Source organism: Pan troglodytes, chromosome 9 (genome assembly GCF_028858775.2).
Source record: "Pan troglodytes isolate AG18354 chromosome 9, NHGRI_mPanTro3-v2.0_pri, whole genome shotgun sequence".
NCBI lineage: Eukaryota > Metazoa > Chordata > Mammalia > Primates > Hominidae > Pan > Pan troglodytes.
Genome location: NC_072407.2, coordinates 12,540,205 through 12,558,771, shown reverse-complemented (window position 1 = coordinate 12,558,771; position 18,567 = coordinate 12,540,205). Strand labels below are relative to the sequence as shown.

Below are 18,567 nucleotides of genomic sequence, written 5' to 3'. Positions count from 1 at the left end.
GTTCTCTAATTAGAGAATGTACATGTTCTCAAGCACATGTGGAATATTTACCAAAATTGGTCTTGTCCTAGGCCGTGAAGCAAGGAAGCCTTAATAAAGTTAACACAGATCATGTTCTCTAATAATACGCAGTTAAAAGCCAGTAAACAACAAGATTAAATATCTGCATATACCTGGAAAATAAATCACATGCTTCTAAACAACTCATAAGTTAAAGAATAAACCCTAATAAGAAAAAATTTAAATTCCTAGAACTGAATGATAATGAAAATACAACATACCAAAACTTGGAGGATACAGCAAACATGTACTTCAGTAGAAGTTTAATATTTATATTAGAAAAGGAGAAATACAGAAAATTAATATCTAAAAATTTCAGAATTTTAACAGAGTAAAACCAAATAAAGTAGTAGGAAAGATCAAACTAAGAGCGAAAATCAACTAAATAGAACACAAAGGTAGAATAGAAAAGATCAACAAGGTCAATATTTGGTTCTTTGAAAACAAACAAAATAAATAAATCTTTGGTGAAATTAAGAAAGAAACAGAAAACAGGCTGGGCATGGTGGCTCATGCCTATAATCCTAGCACTTTGGGAGGCCAAGGAGGGTGGATTGCTTGAGTCCAGGAGTTTGAGACAAGCCTGGACAACATAGTGAGACCCTGTCCCTACAAAAAATTTAAAAAATCAGCTTGGCATGGTGGCCCATGCCCGGCTGATTTTTAGTAGTAGTCCCAGCTACTCGAAAGGCTGAGGTGGGAGGATTACCTGAGCCTAGGAGAGTGGAGGCTGCAGTGACTCATGATTGCATTACTGCACTCCAGCCTGGGTGACAATGTGAGACCCTGTCTCAAAAAAAAAAAGAGAGAGAGAAAAAAAATCTTACATATGGAAAAGGGAATATAGCCGTAGATAAAGGAGACATTACAAAGATAAGAGAATACTACTAGGTAATACTACTAGGTGTATGCAAATACTTCTGCAAACTCAGTCAAAATGAAAACAATTCTTTTCCTAGAAAAATATAGTTATACAAGACAGTCTTAATAAATAGAAAACTTAAATTGTCTTGTAATAATTAAATAAATTGAAGCAATAGTTCAAAATCTTCTACAAGCAAAACACCAGGCCCAAATGATTTTAGAGTTCTACCATACTTTCATCTTAAACTTATAACTCTTCTTCTACCCCTCAAAAGAGAAAAATTTTCCTAATTTGTCCTAAGACTATACCTTCTAAACTGCAGGATACAAAACTATACCAAGACATTATGACAAAGGAAAACTATCCATTTCACTTACTAATATAGATATAAAACCTTAGACATACTATTAGCAAGTTGGATGCAGCTGTTTATATTAACAGATAATATATCTTGGCCAATTTGAGTATCCCCAACAATACAATGATGAATTAATTTCAGAATCTGTAAGTATAAATCCCCACATTAATATATTAAAGGAAAAAATCATATGATCATTTCAGAGAAATCATTTGTAATAAGACTCAACATATATTCATGATTAAAAAGAAAAGAAAACTTCCTTAACCTGATAAAATGTTGCAGAAAATATCATTCTGAATAGGAAATGCGAGAAGGATTTCCTTTAAAATAGAGAATAGTCAAGAAAGTCAGCTTTTTTTTCTTCCAACATTGCTGATCTTAGTCAACTGAAGACTAAAGTGAGACTTGAAAAACAGAAATAAGATTTATTATTTATAGTAATCTACAAATAAGTTATTAGAAATAGTAGGAGAGCTGAGAAAGGTAGCTGGATTTAAGATTAATATACAAAAGTCAATTGCACTTCTATTCATTAGCAACTAACAATAGAAAATGTAATAAAAATGAAGACATCATGTAAAATAGTAGCAAAGAATATAAAACATCTAGTAATAAACATGACATAAGATTTATAAGACCTCCTTGGGGAAAGTTAGAACATTTTATTGAAAAACATTGAAGAATACCTAAATATAAAGATATATCACAATCATGTGTCAGGAGACTTAATATCAAAAATTAATTTTTCCCGTATGATATACATATTCAGTGCAAATACAATCAAAATTTCACAAACTTTCCTGGCTATAAAATTTATATGGAAGACTAAAGGATCAAAAATAGCCAAGAATTTCTGAATGTCTTGCTCTACCAGATATTAAGACTTATAAAGCTATGTTAATTAGGGCAGTATGATTATTGACAAACAGAATAAAACAGAGTACAGAAACATATCCAGGTGTATCTGGAACTTTTTCTGACAGTCGTCGTATGGAAGATGAGAGGGGAGAAAGGAGGGACTATTCAATAAATGGAGCTGGAATCAAGAGTTCTCCATATGGAAAAAGTAAAGTTAAATTTCTATTTCACACCACAGACAAAAATCAACTCCAAAGGAATCAGGAACTTATAGTAAAAACCAAAATGTTGAAACTCTAAGTGGAAATATAGGTGAATATATTCTGCATCTTGGGGTGTGTAGGAAAGGATTTCATAAGCAACATAACCAAAGGCACTAACATAAAAGAAATGATGGATTAGCTTGTCTATGTTAAGAACTCTTGTTAATAAAACAACACCAGAAGGAAAGCTGATAAGTTATAAACTGAGAAAAGGCTTTTGTACTGGAAATAAGCAAAAAAGGAATAATATTATGAAAGTTAAAACAACTAAAACAAAAAATATTCCCCCCCTCCCTTTTTCTTTTTTCAGACAGGGCCTTGCTCTGTTACCCAGGCTGGCATGCCCACTTCAGCCTCTAACTCCTGGGCTCAAGTGATCCTTCTGCCTCAGCCTCCTGGGTAGCTGAGACTACCGGCATGCACCACCATGTCCAGCTAATTAAAAAAATTATTTTTGTAAAGTAGGGGTATCCCTATGTTGCCCAGGCTGGTCTCGAACTCCTGAGCTCAAGGGATCCTCTGGCCTCATCCTCCCAAAGTGCTGGGATTACAAGCTTGAACCACCTCACCTGGTCAATATTCCTTTTTGAATACACATGGTTGTGATAAAAAATATATACAAAACAAAAGCAAGGGAATGTTAATCACAAGATTCTGGATAGCAGTCACCTCAGGTGATAGAAGGCAGGAAGACAAGAAGGAGGAAAACTAGGTGTATGGATGCAAGTTATTGTTTGTTTTCTAGTTTTCTTGTTTTGTAGTTGTGTGGTTTAGAATACACTAAGTAGAAGGCTCAGCTATACCTCTCACTAGAAATTCTTGGCAGGCAATTCGAAATGCACTTCTGGAATAAGGGTAAATTCATTAATTTCTCAAACCGTTTTCTCCTGAAGAATAGGAATATTAATACCAAAGCCTTATCTACTCACATAGTTACTATACTTGTGGAAAAAAATCACTGAGGTGATTTTGTTAGGAAAAACATGAAAGTGGTACACAGTTGACTACTTTACTTATTATCTTGATATTCTGCTGCCTTGGACTCTGAAACACTTCAGGACATGTTTGGTGATTTTTTGGGTGCTTTCAGTCCTCTTTGGGTATCTAAAACTTACATCATATCTTTTCTTACTATAATTTACATTGATTATTAGTCATGTAAAGGTAAAAGGTAATAGTCGAGGCTGGGCACAGTGGCTCACACCTGTAATCTCAGCGCTTTGGGAGGCTGAGGCAGGAGGATCACTTGAATCTAGGAGTTCAACACCAGCTTAGGCAACATAGAGAGACTCCTCTACAACAACAAAAATAATAATAAAATAAATTAAGGTAATAATTGAGATTATCCATGGTTAAGTGAGTAAACAAAATGGGAAAAATAACTTGCTTTCTCCTCTCATTCTCTCATTCCCTCTCACTAAAGATAACCATCATTAAGTCTTTTATGTATGCTTTCAAAAAACATTCCATACATTTTTATGTAGATACTTTACACAAATGGGTTCATATTATGCAACTATTTTCACTTAATATATAGGGAAGATTTTCTTATAAAAAAATGGAAAAACATTACATGCTCATGGATCGGAAGAATCAATATCATTAAAATGACCATACTGCCCAAAGCAATTTACAGATTCACTGCTATTCCTATCAAATTACCAGTGACATTCTTTGCAGAACTAGAAAAATCTATTTTAAAATTCATATGGAACCAAAAGAGAGTCCAAATAGCCAAAGCAATCCGAAGCAAAAAGAACAAAGCTGGAGGCATCATGCTACCCAACTTCAAACTATACTACAGGGCTACAGTAACCAAAACAACATGGTATGGGTACAAGAACAGACACATAGACCAATGGAACAGAATAGAGAGCCCAGAAATAAGGCCTCCCATCTGTGACCATCTGAACTTCAACAAAGCTGACAAAACCAAGCGATGGGGAAAGGACTTTCTATTTGATAAATGGTGCTGGGATAACTGGCTAGCCATATGCAGAAGATTAAAACTGGACCCCTTTCTTACACCATATACAAAAATGAGGTCAAGATGGACTAAATACTTAAATGTAAAATGCAAAACTGTAAAAACTCTGGAAGACAATCTAGGCAACACCATTCTGGACATAGGTACCAGCAAAGATTTCATGAGGAAGATGCCAAAAGCAATCACAACAAAAGCAAAAAATGACAAGTGGGATGTAATTAAACTAAAGAGCTTCTGTACAGTACAAGAAACTATCAACAGAGGAAACAGCCCACAGAATGGGAGAAAATATTCGCAAACTATGCATCTAACAAAGGTCTAATACCCAGTGTCTAAAAGGAAATTAAATTCACGAGAAAAAAACAACCTCATTAAGAAGTGGGCAAAGGACATGAACAGATGACGCTTTTCAAGATGGGGCATATATGCAGCCAACAAGCATATGAAAAAAGCTCAAGACCACCAATCATTAGAGAAATTCAAATCAAGACCACAGTGAGATACCATCTCACACCAGTCAGAATGGCTATTACTAAAAAGTAAAAAAATAACAAATGCTGGTGAGGTTGTGGAGAAAAGGGAACACTTACACACTGTTGCGTGGAGTGTAAATTATTAATAGTTCAACCATTGTGGGAAGCAGTGTGGCGATTCCTCAGAGAGCTAAAAACAGAACTACCATTTATCTCAGCAATCCCATTACTGGGTATATACCCAGAGGAATATAAATCAGTCTGCCATAAACACATATGCACGTGAATGTTAACTGCAGCACTATTCACAATAGCAAAGAGATGGAATCAGTCTAAATGCCTATAAATGACAGATTGGATAAAGAAAATGTACATATACACCATGGAATTCTATGCAGCCATAAAAAAGAATAAGATCATGTCTTTTGCGGGAACATGGCTGGAACTAGAGGCTGTTATCTTTAGCAAACTAATGTGGGAACAGAAAACCAAATAGCACATGTTCTCACTTAGAAGGGGAGCTAAATTATGAAAACTCATGGACACAAAGAGGGGAACAACAGACACTGGGACTACTTGAGGGTGCGAGGAGGGAGAGGACCAGAAAAAAATAACTATTGGATAGTAGGCTTAGTAACTAGGTGACAAAATAATCTGTCCAGCAAACCCCTGTGACACGAGTTTACCTATGTAAGAAACCTGCTCAGGTACCCCTGAACCTAAAAAAAGTTAAAAATTAAAAAAGAATGAAAAACCAACATTATATCCCAAACTATAAACTATTTTGTAAATAGTCCCTGTGAATATTTAAATTGTTTCAGATCTTTTCTATTACATCAGTAGTACAACAGATGTTCTTGTAAATATGTGTTTGCATACTGTGCCAGTTTATATAAGATAAATTTTAACAGTGGACTTACTCGTCAGAGAGAATGTGCATTTTACATTTTGATCAAGTATTGCTAATTTACCTTCTCATAAAAAGCAAGTAAGTGAGAGTGCTTGTTCCTCCACACCCTCACCGACACAGGGAATATCAAACTTAAATTTTTGTCTATCTATTAGGTGAAAATTGACACCACATTGTTTTGACTTGGATTTTATTTTTTGAAGTTGGCCATTCTTTTATATGTTTTTTAATAAAGTGTTCCATTTTTCTACTGAAAAAATTTACTCCTAGGAACTTTACAAAATAAAGTCTTCTAGCTCTTTGCAAAAACAGAGAATGGTGACTGCATGCTAAAGATCCAGAATGTTTCCTTTAGCTTCGCTGATTTGGACTCATACCATCTCACCCCAGCTCATATGTATCATTCATTCATTTATTTTAAAGAGCTTATTAAGTGCTTACTGTTTACAAAGCACTGATAGGCACTATCTCTTAAAAGGCAGTATTTTTTAGATGAGGAAATGTGATTGGGTCTCCATTATGGGGCCTGTCTACTAAGGGATTAAATTCAAATCTTAGTATTTAAGCAGTTCTTCTCTTCCATGAGTTTCATTTTTCTAGTTGTTCAATATTAAATTAATAGTCTCAACTATCTGTTGGTTAAGCAAGTGGAAATTTATTTATCCAAAAGGCTGGTCTCTACCTGTGATAGCTTCAGATGATCAAACTATCGCTACTGCTTTCTTGTCATTTGTTATTTTGTAATTGATGAGTTCAGTATTTGATCACCTAGATGCAGCCAGTAAAAGGAGTTCAGAGGTTAGTGTTCTGATGGTGAGGTGACATGTACATCTACAGTGTCTGCCCTAACAGTTACTGCCCCAGTTTTGTTTGGTTGCTTCGTTTGTAATTTCTGTTGAACTAGAAGGCTCATGATACATTGTTGTGGACCACTTATTATTGGTTAGTCCAAGTATCTGATACAATTTATCCTTCAGCTGCTAGCAAGCAAGAAGTAGGTGGTATAGTAAGTTATCAGATGCACATTAGACAACAGGCAAAGCCTGGACTCTATACCACCTAGTCCAGGCTTGATATCGCAAGTGAGTATAGGAGGCAAAGAGCTAAAAATTTCCACATAGGAAATAGGGATAATACTCTTATTCTGGATCCATTGCTTTTCTCCACAGTCTCTATAGAATGAGAAGTAGGGTCATTTCTTCAAGTACTAAGGCACTCTCCTTTAGACATGTAGAATCTCAGCTACCAAGCTCTTGGGTGTATGTGTATGTGAACCAGGCATTTGAAAGATTGCTAGAGATGCAGATTCAAAATAATGTAGGCAATCCTTGCTTTGTACAGTAGTGTGGGACAGTAAAATAGCAGAGCAGTATGAAACTGTGAAAAAAGGATCTCAATAATCAATGTGAAAAGTTATGATTGTTTCATGCCCTTTACCTTTTTGTCAAAATCTTAATAACTCTCTGTTGGTTATAAATATGTAGGGAAATGAGACAAAAGTAAAGCTGATGTTCATTTAGTACACTGTAATTTAGAATGTTAGAAATACTGAGAATTAAAGTGTCTTTTTAAATAAAACACTTAAGATTCATTTAAATAGTGCTTACCTTCTTCTTACCATATAACTTATAAGACAGAGGGAGCATCTTTTTTATGCCTTGGCAAATACTCTGTTGAACGGTGGTAGTGTCAGCATTCCCAGTCAGCAATTTCTTCTGTTACTCCATTTGTATTTTATTCAGTTTTCACTTTCGGCATTATCACTTTTATTTTCTTTGCTGCACTTTCATCTTTGTTGGCTAATTCCCTGGGAGAAAAGGAGGCAACACAAATACACACTTTGCTGTCTATGTGTGAACTGAATAGCAGATGCCTAATGTCTAATCACCAACAGCCTTTGAGAGAAGTGACAAAATTGGTCACTGATCATGATATGCGTTTGTGTGCTTTGTGGACTGAAGAGCTAGCAGTGCAATTTGAACTTTATGCAGTTATAGTTCATATACCATGTTGACTGAAATTTAAACTGCTCTTGGGGGACTAATGCTGTTTAAGTAAATTATAACTGAAATTCAGGCATATCAGGACTGTGCAGCGCAAGAACTGCCTAAATAAATGAGCTGTCACATCATATTGGTTGCATATGAGTTCTATAGTAATTATAATTTTGTTGGACATGATGGTTTTACAATAAAGTCACTCTTTTTAAGGCTTCTTAGAGGTGATTTACAGAATGTAAATGTTTGCTTTGGTATCTATATCAAGGTAAGCTAGATTATGCCGTGATGACAAATGACACCCAAATCTCAGTGCTCTTAGTACCTTCCATGGCCAGTTGGCTGGGAGGAGAGGAGGAGGTTCTGTTTCACTTTGTCCTTACTCAGGAACCCAGGCTGAGGGAGACTCCATCTCTATGCTTCTGTAATTACCAGTTCAGGAATTGGAAACATGATGAATTGCATACTATCTCTTAAAGTTTTCACCCAGAAGTGATACATACCATTTCCAATCATGAATCACTGGCCAAAGTAAGGCACATGGTCATGTCCCAAAGTGGATAGAGAAGTGAAACTCTACCATGAGCCTAGAAGGAAGAAATGCTGGGCGAGTAGCATTAGTGACCACCACAGTTTCCGAAGACTTAACCTGGGGAGGGCTTGTCAGGGAGGAGCCACTGAGAACTGGTATTGCAGACTTAGATGTGTCAGATTGTCACTTTCTGCTAGTGAAAGAGTCAAGTTGAGGCAAAGTTGTATGTACTTGCATTCCAGGACCCTGGTCACTGATTTTATGAAAATTAAGTTAGAGGTCAGGATGAAGCCAAGAAGTTGTAAGAGAGGAGAGATGGATCATAGGGACCAAGCAGAGCCCTGGAGAGCAGAACCCGTTCAGATGAGCGCTCTGAGACTATCTACCATTCTACCTGATTTCAGCTCTTTAATGGTTACTGTCACTGAGCCACTGTCTGTTTTCACTTGAGTTGACTACATAGTTGGGAATTCTAGGATATCTGACAGAAATGGATCTTAAATTGAACCTTCAAGGAAATGTAGGCTCTTGCTATGGACTGGCAGGAAGAAATGGCAATGGCATTCTAGGAGTAAGTAGGTAAGGGACAAACAAGTGCAAAACCAGTGTAAGGTGTAATGGGATGTTATGAACGTGGTAGGAGTACTGAGCTTCTTAAAACAAGGGGACAGAGAAGAACCACAGAGAATTAATTGCATAGTGATCCTCATTTAGTTATTAGCATTCCATATTTAGTGTTTGTCTATGTCTTTAGCCACAAATACATTAAACTCAACAAGTCCTCAACAGTGTATTCAGATGGGTACCCCTAAAGTACCCTGTCTTATAGTTTTCTGTGTCACTGATGCTAAACATTTCAATACATCCATATACCAGGGTAATTTGGAATCGCTTCATAGCCATGCCCACACCTGAACTTCTCATTTTAATCTAAATATGATCCATTTTTTGGTCTAAATTTTTTCTAACAGTATGAGGTAAGAACAAAAATATTTAAGACACACCTAATCAAGCAGGAGCTATTTGAGCTTGCATTCATATATTTCTTGGCACATTACATGGGGTATTATATTTGGGAAAATACAGTTAATATAAAATGGTCAATTTTGGCATGGTATAGTCATACGCTGGGATAAGAACACTGTACCAAGTCAGTTATAATCAAATGGCCACATTATATTTAAATCTTCCAGACAGGTAAGGGATTTCAAATTAAATATCTATATTCTTAGACATAGTGCTTGACTAATTGACTGAATTTAGGTTTTTTTTTTTGCCTAGATATTTGGATGTTGTATAGACTTATCCTCAGCACTGGACCCACTGGCGTTTGGGCAACTTCTTTAGTTCTTTCAACCTCCCTCTCAATTTTCTAAGAGCAGCGCTATAGGGGTATTTGGGTTCCAGGAAATTGCCCTGTGTAGTGTTCTTTGCACAAGCATGCTGCATTGTTCTTTCAAGCCTGAATATTTCCCCTGTTAACTTGGACATATTACACGTGATATCATGCAAGGGATGTGAGCCATGTCAGTACAGGGGTTGTACTCCAGTGGTCATCAGAAGTTTTCATATTTATTCAGCATTATAATCTTTTCCATGTGACAATTACTGAATTTGGGAGACTGTCTCGCTAAATGATGTAGGTATCATCTCAATTATCTAAGTTGTTTATAACACCAAAAATTGATTGTTAATATTAGGGCAATAAACTTTCTTCGGTGAGACCAACCAATGTATTAGAGATGATGAAGGAATGGAAAAATAACCCAGAAAGTGTTGAGGAAAACACAACAGAAGAGAAGAATAAGCCGTCCACTGAAGAAAAGTTGAAAAGTTACCAACCCTGGGGAAATGTCCGTGATGCCAATTACACTTCAGATGAAGAGGAGGAAAAACAGGTAGGAAGAATCATTGCTGCATTTCTCCCAAGTGTAAAATACCCTCACCACACCTGGAACATTTTTTTGCAAATCTGTCTTTTTGTTGTTAGTTTGTAACAAAGGCCAAGCATTATATAGCAAGTAAAGTTCTTTCTGCCTTATAAGGCTAGCATGATTTAGCAAGGTGGCCTACATGTTTATTTTAAGGTTGGTGATTATGTAGGGCAGGTGTCTGCAAACTTTTTCTGTAAGGGAACAAACAGTAAATATTTTAGGCTTTGTGGGCCCTAGTAGTCTTTGTCACAACTATTCATCTCTGACGTTGTAGCGTGAAAACAGCCATAGACAACAAATGAATGAGTGTGGCCGTGTTCCAACTCAACTATTTTTTTCCCCCAAAACAGATGGCATGCCAAATTTGGCCCAAGAATCAAAATTAATAATTTTTGTACTCTACCAGACTATAGAATTTGGAATGGGTCTATGTATTACTTAGAAAATGATAATTATTCAGTTATTTGTGTCTGAATTTATGGTAACAAAAACTTTTTATATAGGTTTATTATTTTACCTTATTAGTTCTGAATGCAGTTTTATTCTTTTTAATGAATAGAATTGAATAACATTTTGATTAGTTCTAGATTGTGATCCGTTAACTGGATATCCTGACAAAGTTTACCCAAAGGTCCTCTTCCCTGCTTCCTTGTTTGTTTCTGAATTTGCAGAAAATTTCTCTGTATGTGTTTGTTCTCCTTCCTGTCTTGAAATCTAATTAACATATCTGAACTATTATTTAATAATTGAGCATCCTGCCAGCAGGGACTGTGTTCACCTCAGGGTAGCCAGACTTCTTGTGAGGAGTCACTGGTTTCTGATTCTAGAAATCAGAATTAGGCAGAGTGCAGAGAGGGACTGCCAGGGTAAATCCTGGACCAGATTCAGGGAGGTGCAGCATTGCTGGCCTACACCCCTCCATGCCAAGAATCCTCTCAGTAACTTACAGAAAGGGACATGGTAACATGATCTATTCATTGATTTTGATTTAGTGGTTGAGAACTTTTTCATTACTTTATAGCAAATGTTTAGATAATAAGCATAACATAATGATTTAGATATTTTGAGATTATAATATTTTTACCATAATGTAGACATAAGCTCATTGAATTCTTTTTCCTCTCTAGTGTGTTAACTCCTACGATGCTTAGCTCTTGAGTGTATTTTATATTCTCCTTAAAAATAATATCATAAAATTCCATGTTTGCATTTCTTATTGAACATAGTTTGAAGATTTTTGTTGGCTGACTTGGCATTTTGTACAGATATACATACTTATGCACACACATACACATATACATGTATACACATATACTCACATATTCTTACACATACATACATCTACATATACTCACGTATGTACAATTATACACACGTTTTGTGGCCTTGAGTTGTATTTGTCACTGCATCTAACATAAAATATGCTTGCGAACCAAATGTCTTCCATCCCCTTTTCCATTGCCGTGTCACACTTTTCCCCTCCCACTCCTCCAGCCACCCCTGCAAGTCACAAATTAATGAAACTTATGATGTGATTCTCAGCTACATCAACTAGGGAACAGAAGAATTGGAATTTGAATTGTTTGTGGATGCTAGAACTATACCAGTGGGTTGACATTTCAAGAATATAGAAATGGTAAGAATGTTGGTTGATATTTTAGGAATGTAGGTTTCATCGACAGGAAAAATTTTTCCATAGTCAGAGTTCACCAGCAATGGAAAAAGGCTGGGCCATGGGTAACAAACCTTCCACCTCCCCATCATTGGAAGTATTCAAGCAGACTCTGGAAGGCTACTTGTTATAAATGCCATAACAGTAATTCTTGCAAGGTGGGTAGGAGCTTGTCTTCCCTTGATGTCCTCTAAGGAACTTTCCCATGCTTAGGTTTGGGAATTTCTCAAAAGCCAGGGTAATCACACCTTTCGAAACAATGGCAGAGCTCTTGGAAAACTAGCAGAGAGGGTAAGTGAGGATGTGTTAAAAACAAAAACAAAAGCAAAAGCACTTGAACTCAGCACCTTCCTCCTTCCCTAAATAATGGTCCCTTAGTTCCAAATGCCTCGGACATTATGGGAAAATGCAGTCTGCATCTCCTCATTGTTCATATTTGCACTAAGATATCACACACTTGTTTCAGATTTGTTTTCAAATAGTTGGCACTTGGCAATGTCCTTTTGTTTATTTCCACCATTGGTTATGGTATTCTGAGGACAGTAATGTTCTCTCATGTATATCTTGTTTCTCACATGCCGAGGACATCTAGATAATGTTTTGTGCTATTGGTAATCCTCTGAATTCTCTAAGACAAAGTCTTTATCAGCTTTACTGGATAGACTCGACTTTCACTCCTGCAATAGCATTTGCTCATCTTCTGATGAGACACTTGGCAGACCACTGCTTATTGCAGTAGTGTGCCTTTTAACATTAGGTCCTTAATGATGCCTGATAAATGGTATATGCTTTCATTATTCATAAGCTCAGAAAACAATTGGAGGGAAATGAATGTCCATAATTAAAGTGTACCTCCCCATAACCATGGAGGAAGGGACTGGAATCTCTAGATGCAATACAAGTATATTTGCATTATGGAATTCTTGCTTTGTAATGGAGAAACCTCCTAGTTATAAAATTGTTTATTTAACACAGTCTTGAATGAATTTGTTTAATGAAAATAGAAGATTTTCAGGCCAGGCACAGTGGTTCATGCCTGTAATCCCAGCACTTTGGGAGGCCCAGATGGGTGGATCACCTGAGGTCAGGAGTTCAAGACCAGCCTGGACAACATGGCGAAACCCTGTCTCTACTAAAAATACAAAAATTAGCTGGGCACGGTGGCAATCGCCTATAATCCCAACTACTTGGGAGGCTGAGGCAGGAGAATCGCTTGAACCCAAGAGGCGGAGGTTGCAGTTAGCCAAGATCACGCCACTGCACTCCAGCCTGGGCAATGGAATGAGACTTTGTCTCAGAAAAAAAAAAGAAAAAAAAAGAAAAAGAAAAGAAAAGAAAATAGATTTTTGCCATTATTTTCTTTTGTGATAATTTTTCCTTGACTGAAAACCTGGTTGTTATAGTATTGTAGGAGATAGTACATGTAGCAGTTGCTTTATCTAGGCTAGAAAGTAGAAAGGCATGGTGGTTTAGAAACTTTGAAAAATTATTTTGATAAATGATATGTGTTCGTAAAACATTTTTTCAAAGACAAGAAATGTTGACATTTAAATAACATTGAAATTTAATACTTTGATATGTTGATAATGTTTCTGTGAGGAAAAATTTAAATTTTTGTGATATTTTAGTGAGTGGGATAAAAATTTTCTTTTCCTGAAAATTACATTTTAGCTTTCTGAGTCCATGAGAACTGACTATCATATGAAAATGTGACAGTACTTGCATAATTGTGGCACACTTTCTTATCCCAGTATTGAAGCATTGCAATATGGCATATGTACCCAAGCACAGCCCTTAAAATATCATAATAGTTAAAAGTATAACTTCGGATCTAGGCTGCCTGGATTCAGATTCTGGCTTCACCACTTACAAGCTTTATGATGTTCGGCAAGTCTCTAGGCCCCCATTTTCTCATCTGTAAAATAGGAATAATAATCTCACCAACTAAGTGCTAGGTGGAATCATGCACGTAACACTCTTGTCACGTGGTAAGTACTTATTAATGTTAGCCATTAATGCTTTCATTATTATATTACTAAAAATGTATATAGAATATTACTAAAATTGCATATATTTTCCTGGCGTATCAAGGCTCCTTTGGGTATAAGTGTGGGAATAAACTAGTAAACAAACCAAGAAATTTCATTTTCAGAAGTGATGATGTGCTGCTTCTAACCTTGTTTGCCCTCTGAGTTTGGTGAGTTTCTTAGGGTACTGTGGAAGATTGGATTCTTGTTTCCAATTAATTATTCCTTTCCTGTAAATAATTTGTACATGCATATCCTTTGCCATGTGACTTTGCAGTTCTCCCTGGTAGAACTGTTGAAGGCTATTTTCTCACCCTACTAATGTTGGTCTTGGCTGTTATTCTGGCTGATGAAACGTTAAAAGGGTGTAATGAAAGCAGAGACCTTAAAAGTGTTTGCATGATTTAGCTTGCTCTCTTCTATTTCTGTCACCTGCCATGAGAAGAGCATGCCTGCAGAAAGCCACAGGTTCCAGAATTGTGGAGATTTGTGGAACAGATCTGAATTCAGTCTAATACTTGAAGTTTAGCCTGGCACAACCAAACTGAAATTAATTGAGAAAAATAAATACTTGCTGTTATAAGATACTGAGATTTTTGCAGTTGTTTGTTGTATAGTTGTGCAGAAAAGAGTTAAATAGGTGGCCTCAACTGCTATCCTTCAAAAGACCTATTTATTTGCAAGGTTGACCCTTGGCTCATTTCTGGGAACTTAGCTAATTTTGTCTAAACTGTTTGTGCAAACAATATGGTTTATGCTGAATACCTACTTTCCTTCTGGGAGTCTGGGATTTTGGTAGACGCTAGGCAAAGGCTGCCTACGTGACCATGGATGCTGAGTCTCCAGTGGGCTTCCATGGTTGGCAACATTTCACACATGCTGTCACAACTAATTGCAGGGGGAATTAAGCACATCCTCTGCAACTCCCCTGGGAGAGGACACTTGGAAGCTTGCTCGTGGTTTCTCTTGGATTTAGCCTGAAGTGCCTTTTCCTTTTGCTGGTTGTGCTTTGCATCCTTGCACTGTAATAAGTCATAGCCATGAGTACGAATATAAATGTCAAGTCCTGTGAGTCCTCCCAGTGACTCGTTGAACCTGGGGGTGATTGTGGGGACCTCTCAAACATAATTGAATAACTACTGCAATAGCAGACTAATATAGGTACAAATAACTAATTGTGCTAACATGAATCTTGACCTGTTATTTGATCTAATGCTGCTTGCAATGCGAGTTGCTGGCCTGGATTCATAGGCTCCCATAAACAAGGCTTTTGTTCTAAGGGGATATTTTGTCCCTACTTCTACTCCCACACAAGAGCTTTTTGTATAAGGCTTAGGTTTTACCACAGGCTTAACCAGATTCCCATTGTTGCAAAGATGTATTAGTGAATCCTTTAAATCACTTCCCTCTCTTCCCAAGCCTGACTTTTGCTCAGCTCCCCTTAGGGCCTATAGCTGTCTGGCCATGCTATGCATATCCTTTCTCTATAGAGAACCAACCCATTGTGTTGGGTTATAACAAGTATTGCTTCAATTTCAAATGTATTAATTTGGGTCCATTTATCTCTTACCCTACCTTTATGCTATAAGTGTTACATGTATTACATCTACATAATTATAAACCCCACAAAATAATGATATAATTTTTGCTTTAAATTGTCATGTATGTTTTCAAGAAATTAAGAGGAAAAATTTCTTATATTTATCCAGATAGTTATCATTTCTGATACTCTCCTTTTTTCTTAACTTTTGATGCATTTTTTCTGATGAAGTATCTGTGGAAATTTGAAATGTTCTTCACTTATATGTATTGTGTCACTTTTCTCTGGATGCTTTCAAGGTCATCTCTTTATCTTTGATTTTCAGCAGTTTAACAATGCTATTGCTAAGTGTGTTCTTCTTCACTTTTATCCTGCTTGGGGTTTGCTGAGCTCTGTGAATCTGTAAATTTGTACCTTTAGCCACGTTTTGGAAGTTTTGTCATTACCTTTTCCTTTTTTTTCTGAGACTCCAATTACTCATATATTAGACAGTGTGATATCGTTCTATACGTTCCTGAGGCACTATCCATTTTTAATCTTTTTTTTCCTATTCTTTACATTGGATACTTTCTATTGATCTATCTTCATGCTTACTGGCTCTTAATGACTTAATGCCAATACATTGAGAAATTTATATGAAATGGTCAAATTTCTTTTAAAAGTACAAAATCAGTTACACAAAAATAGAAAATCTGAATCGTTCTGTATTTATTTTTAAAATCATGTCTGCAGTAAAGAACTTTACTAAAAAGAAAACTTTATTCCCAAATGATTTCACTGTCTAATTCTTCAAAGAAGAAATAAGAGAAAACTTATACACCAACTCTTGAGAATATTTCCCAACTCATTTATAAGGCATGTTTGCCTTATAAATAACAACAATACCTAAACGTGACAAGGATGTTACAAGAAAATTATTAGCCAATATCTCTCATAAATTATAGATGTAAAAATTTCAAATGATATTAGCAAACTGAATCCAGAAATATATAAAAGAATAGCATATCATAATTAAGTGTTTGCAGTATATTCCAGGAACGCAGGTTTGGATTAACATCCAAAAATCAACCAACATAATTCACTATGTATAGATAAAGGAGAAAGCTATATAATTATCTCAATGATTTTGGGAAAAGCATTTGATAAAATTCAACACTCAAACATGAGAAAATCCTCTGCAGACTAGGAATAAAAGGGAACTTCTTTTACATAATAAGAGATTTTCCAAAAAAAAAAAAAAATCCAAAACTACAATTAGTATCATTCTTAATGGCAAAATATTGAGTGTTTTCATGCTAAAGATAGGAGAAAGGCAAGGAAGGATGTTCTCTCTCACTAATTCTCTTCATCATTGTACAAAAGGTTCTAGCTGATGCAACAAGGCAATTAAAAGAAATAAAATTATATATATTGTAAAGGAAGAATAAAACTGTCTTTACTTGCAGATGACATGTTTGTATACATAGAAAATCCCAAGGAATCTACAAAAAGTGAATTAAAGAGGTTGCTGGATGCAAGATCTATATATAAAAATTGTATTGTTATATATTCACAATGAACAATTGGGAAATAAAATTTTAAAATACTAATTGCCACAAAACATAAAACACTTAGTGAAAAATCTAACAAAATATATGCAAAATATTTATACCAAAACCATGAAATGCTGTTGAGCAAAATTGAAAAAGACTGAAATAGTTGGAGAGATATACCATGTTTATGGTTTAGAATATTTGGTACTATTAAGATGTCAGTTCTTCCCAAATTAACTTACATGTTTAAACCAATCCCAGTTGAAATCTAGAACACTTGCTTTTTTGTTATAAATTGACAAGATGATTCTAAAATTTATTTGGAGATACATAAAACCTGGAACAGACAAAATAACCTAAAAAGAACAAAGTTGCAAGACTTATATGACTTGATGTCAACGTTTGCTACATAGATACAGTAATTAATGCAATGTGGTATTGATGTAAGGATAAACAAATAGATCCTTAGGACAAAACTGGGAGTCTAGAAATAGATCCATGTTTATACAGTCAGTTGATTTTTGACAGAGATTTCAAAGCAATTCAAAGGGGTAAATGATAGTCTTTTTAATAAACAATGCTAGAACAATAGTAGATATATAAGAGGGAAAATGAAATTTGACCCCCTAGCTAAAACTGTACACAAAAATTAGTTTGAGAAGGGTAGAACTAAATCTAAAAGCGAAACTATAAAGCTCCTAGGATAAAACATAAGAGACTATCTTCCATCCAGCAGATAGTCAAAGATTCTTAGAACATAGACACAGAAAGCACTTTTAAAAACTGGTAAAATGGTTCCTAAAAATAAAACACATTTGCTCATCAAAAGCATGTTAAAAAATAAGCAAGCCACAGACAGGGAGAAAATATTTGCAATAAATATATATGACAGAAGACTTGCATGCAGAATATATAAACAACTCCTACATTGCAATAAGGCAATCCATGTTTTAAAATAGTCAGTAGACTTGAACAGACACTTCACATAGGAAGATATACAAGTAGTCAATAAGCATATGAAAAGATGCTAAACATCATTAGTCATCAGGAAAATGGAAATTAAGTCCACCACAGGACATCACTACATACTTTCTAGAACGGCCAAAATTAAAAACTAACAAGTCCAGATATTGGCAAGGATATGAAACAACTGGAATTTTCCCACCTTGCTGGTGAGAATGCAAAATGGTACTATTCTTTCAGAATATAGTTTGGCATTTACTTTTTTTTATGTGTGTGATGGAGTCTTGCTCTGTCACCCAGGCTGGAGTGCAATGGTGCAATCTCAGCTCACTGCAACCTCCGCTTCCTGGGTTCAAGCAATTCCTGCCTCAGCCTCCTGGGTAGCTGGGACTACAGGCGTGCCACCACACCCAGCTAATTTTTTGTATTTTTAATAGAGATGGGGTTTTACCGTGTTAGTCAGGATGGTCTCTATCTCCTGACCTCGCGATCCGCCCATCTTGGCCTCCCAAAGTGCTGGGATTACAGGCGTGAGCCACTGCGCCTGGCTGGCATTTACTTTTAAGGTTAAGCATTCATTTACCATTTATCCA

At 35.9% G+C, this 18,567-nt stretch overlaps 1 protein-coding gene across 23 annotated transcripts in view; it reads left to right on the top strand.

Annotated features, from left to right (window-relative positions):
* The window catches only part of STK33 (serine/threonine kinase 33), a 228,062-nt gene that overhangs the window by 178,768 nt on the left and 30,727 nt on the right, over positions 1–18,567 (top strand). For all 23 annotated transcript variants that reach the window (XM_054662048.2, XM_054662046.2, XM_054662047.2 and 20 more), the window contains one exon: positions 10,007–10,204. In XM_054662048.2, the coding sequence (XP_054518023.1) occupies positions 10,007–10,204 (198 nt within the window). The remainder of the gene's footprint in view (positions 1–10,006; positions 10,205–18,567) is intronic.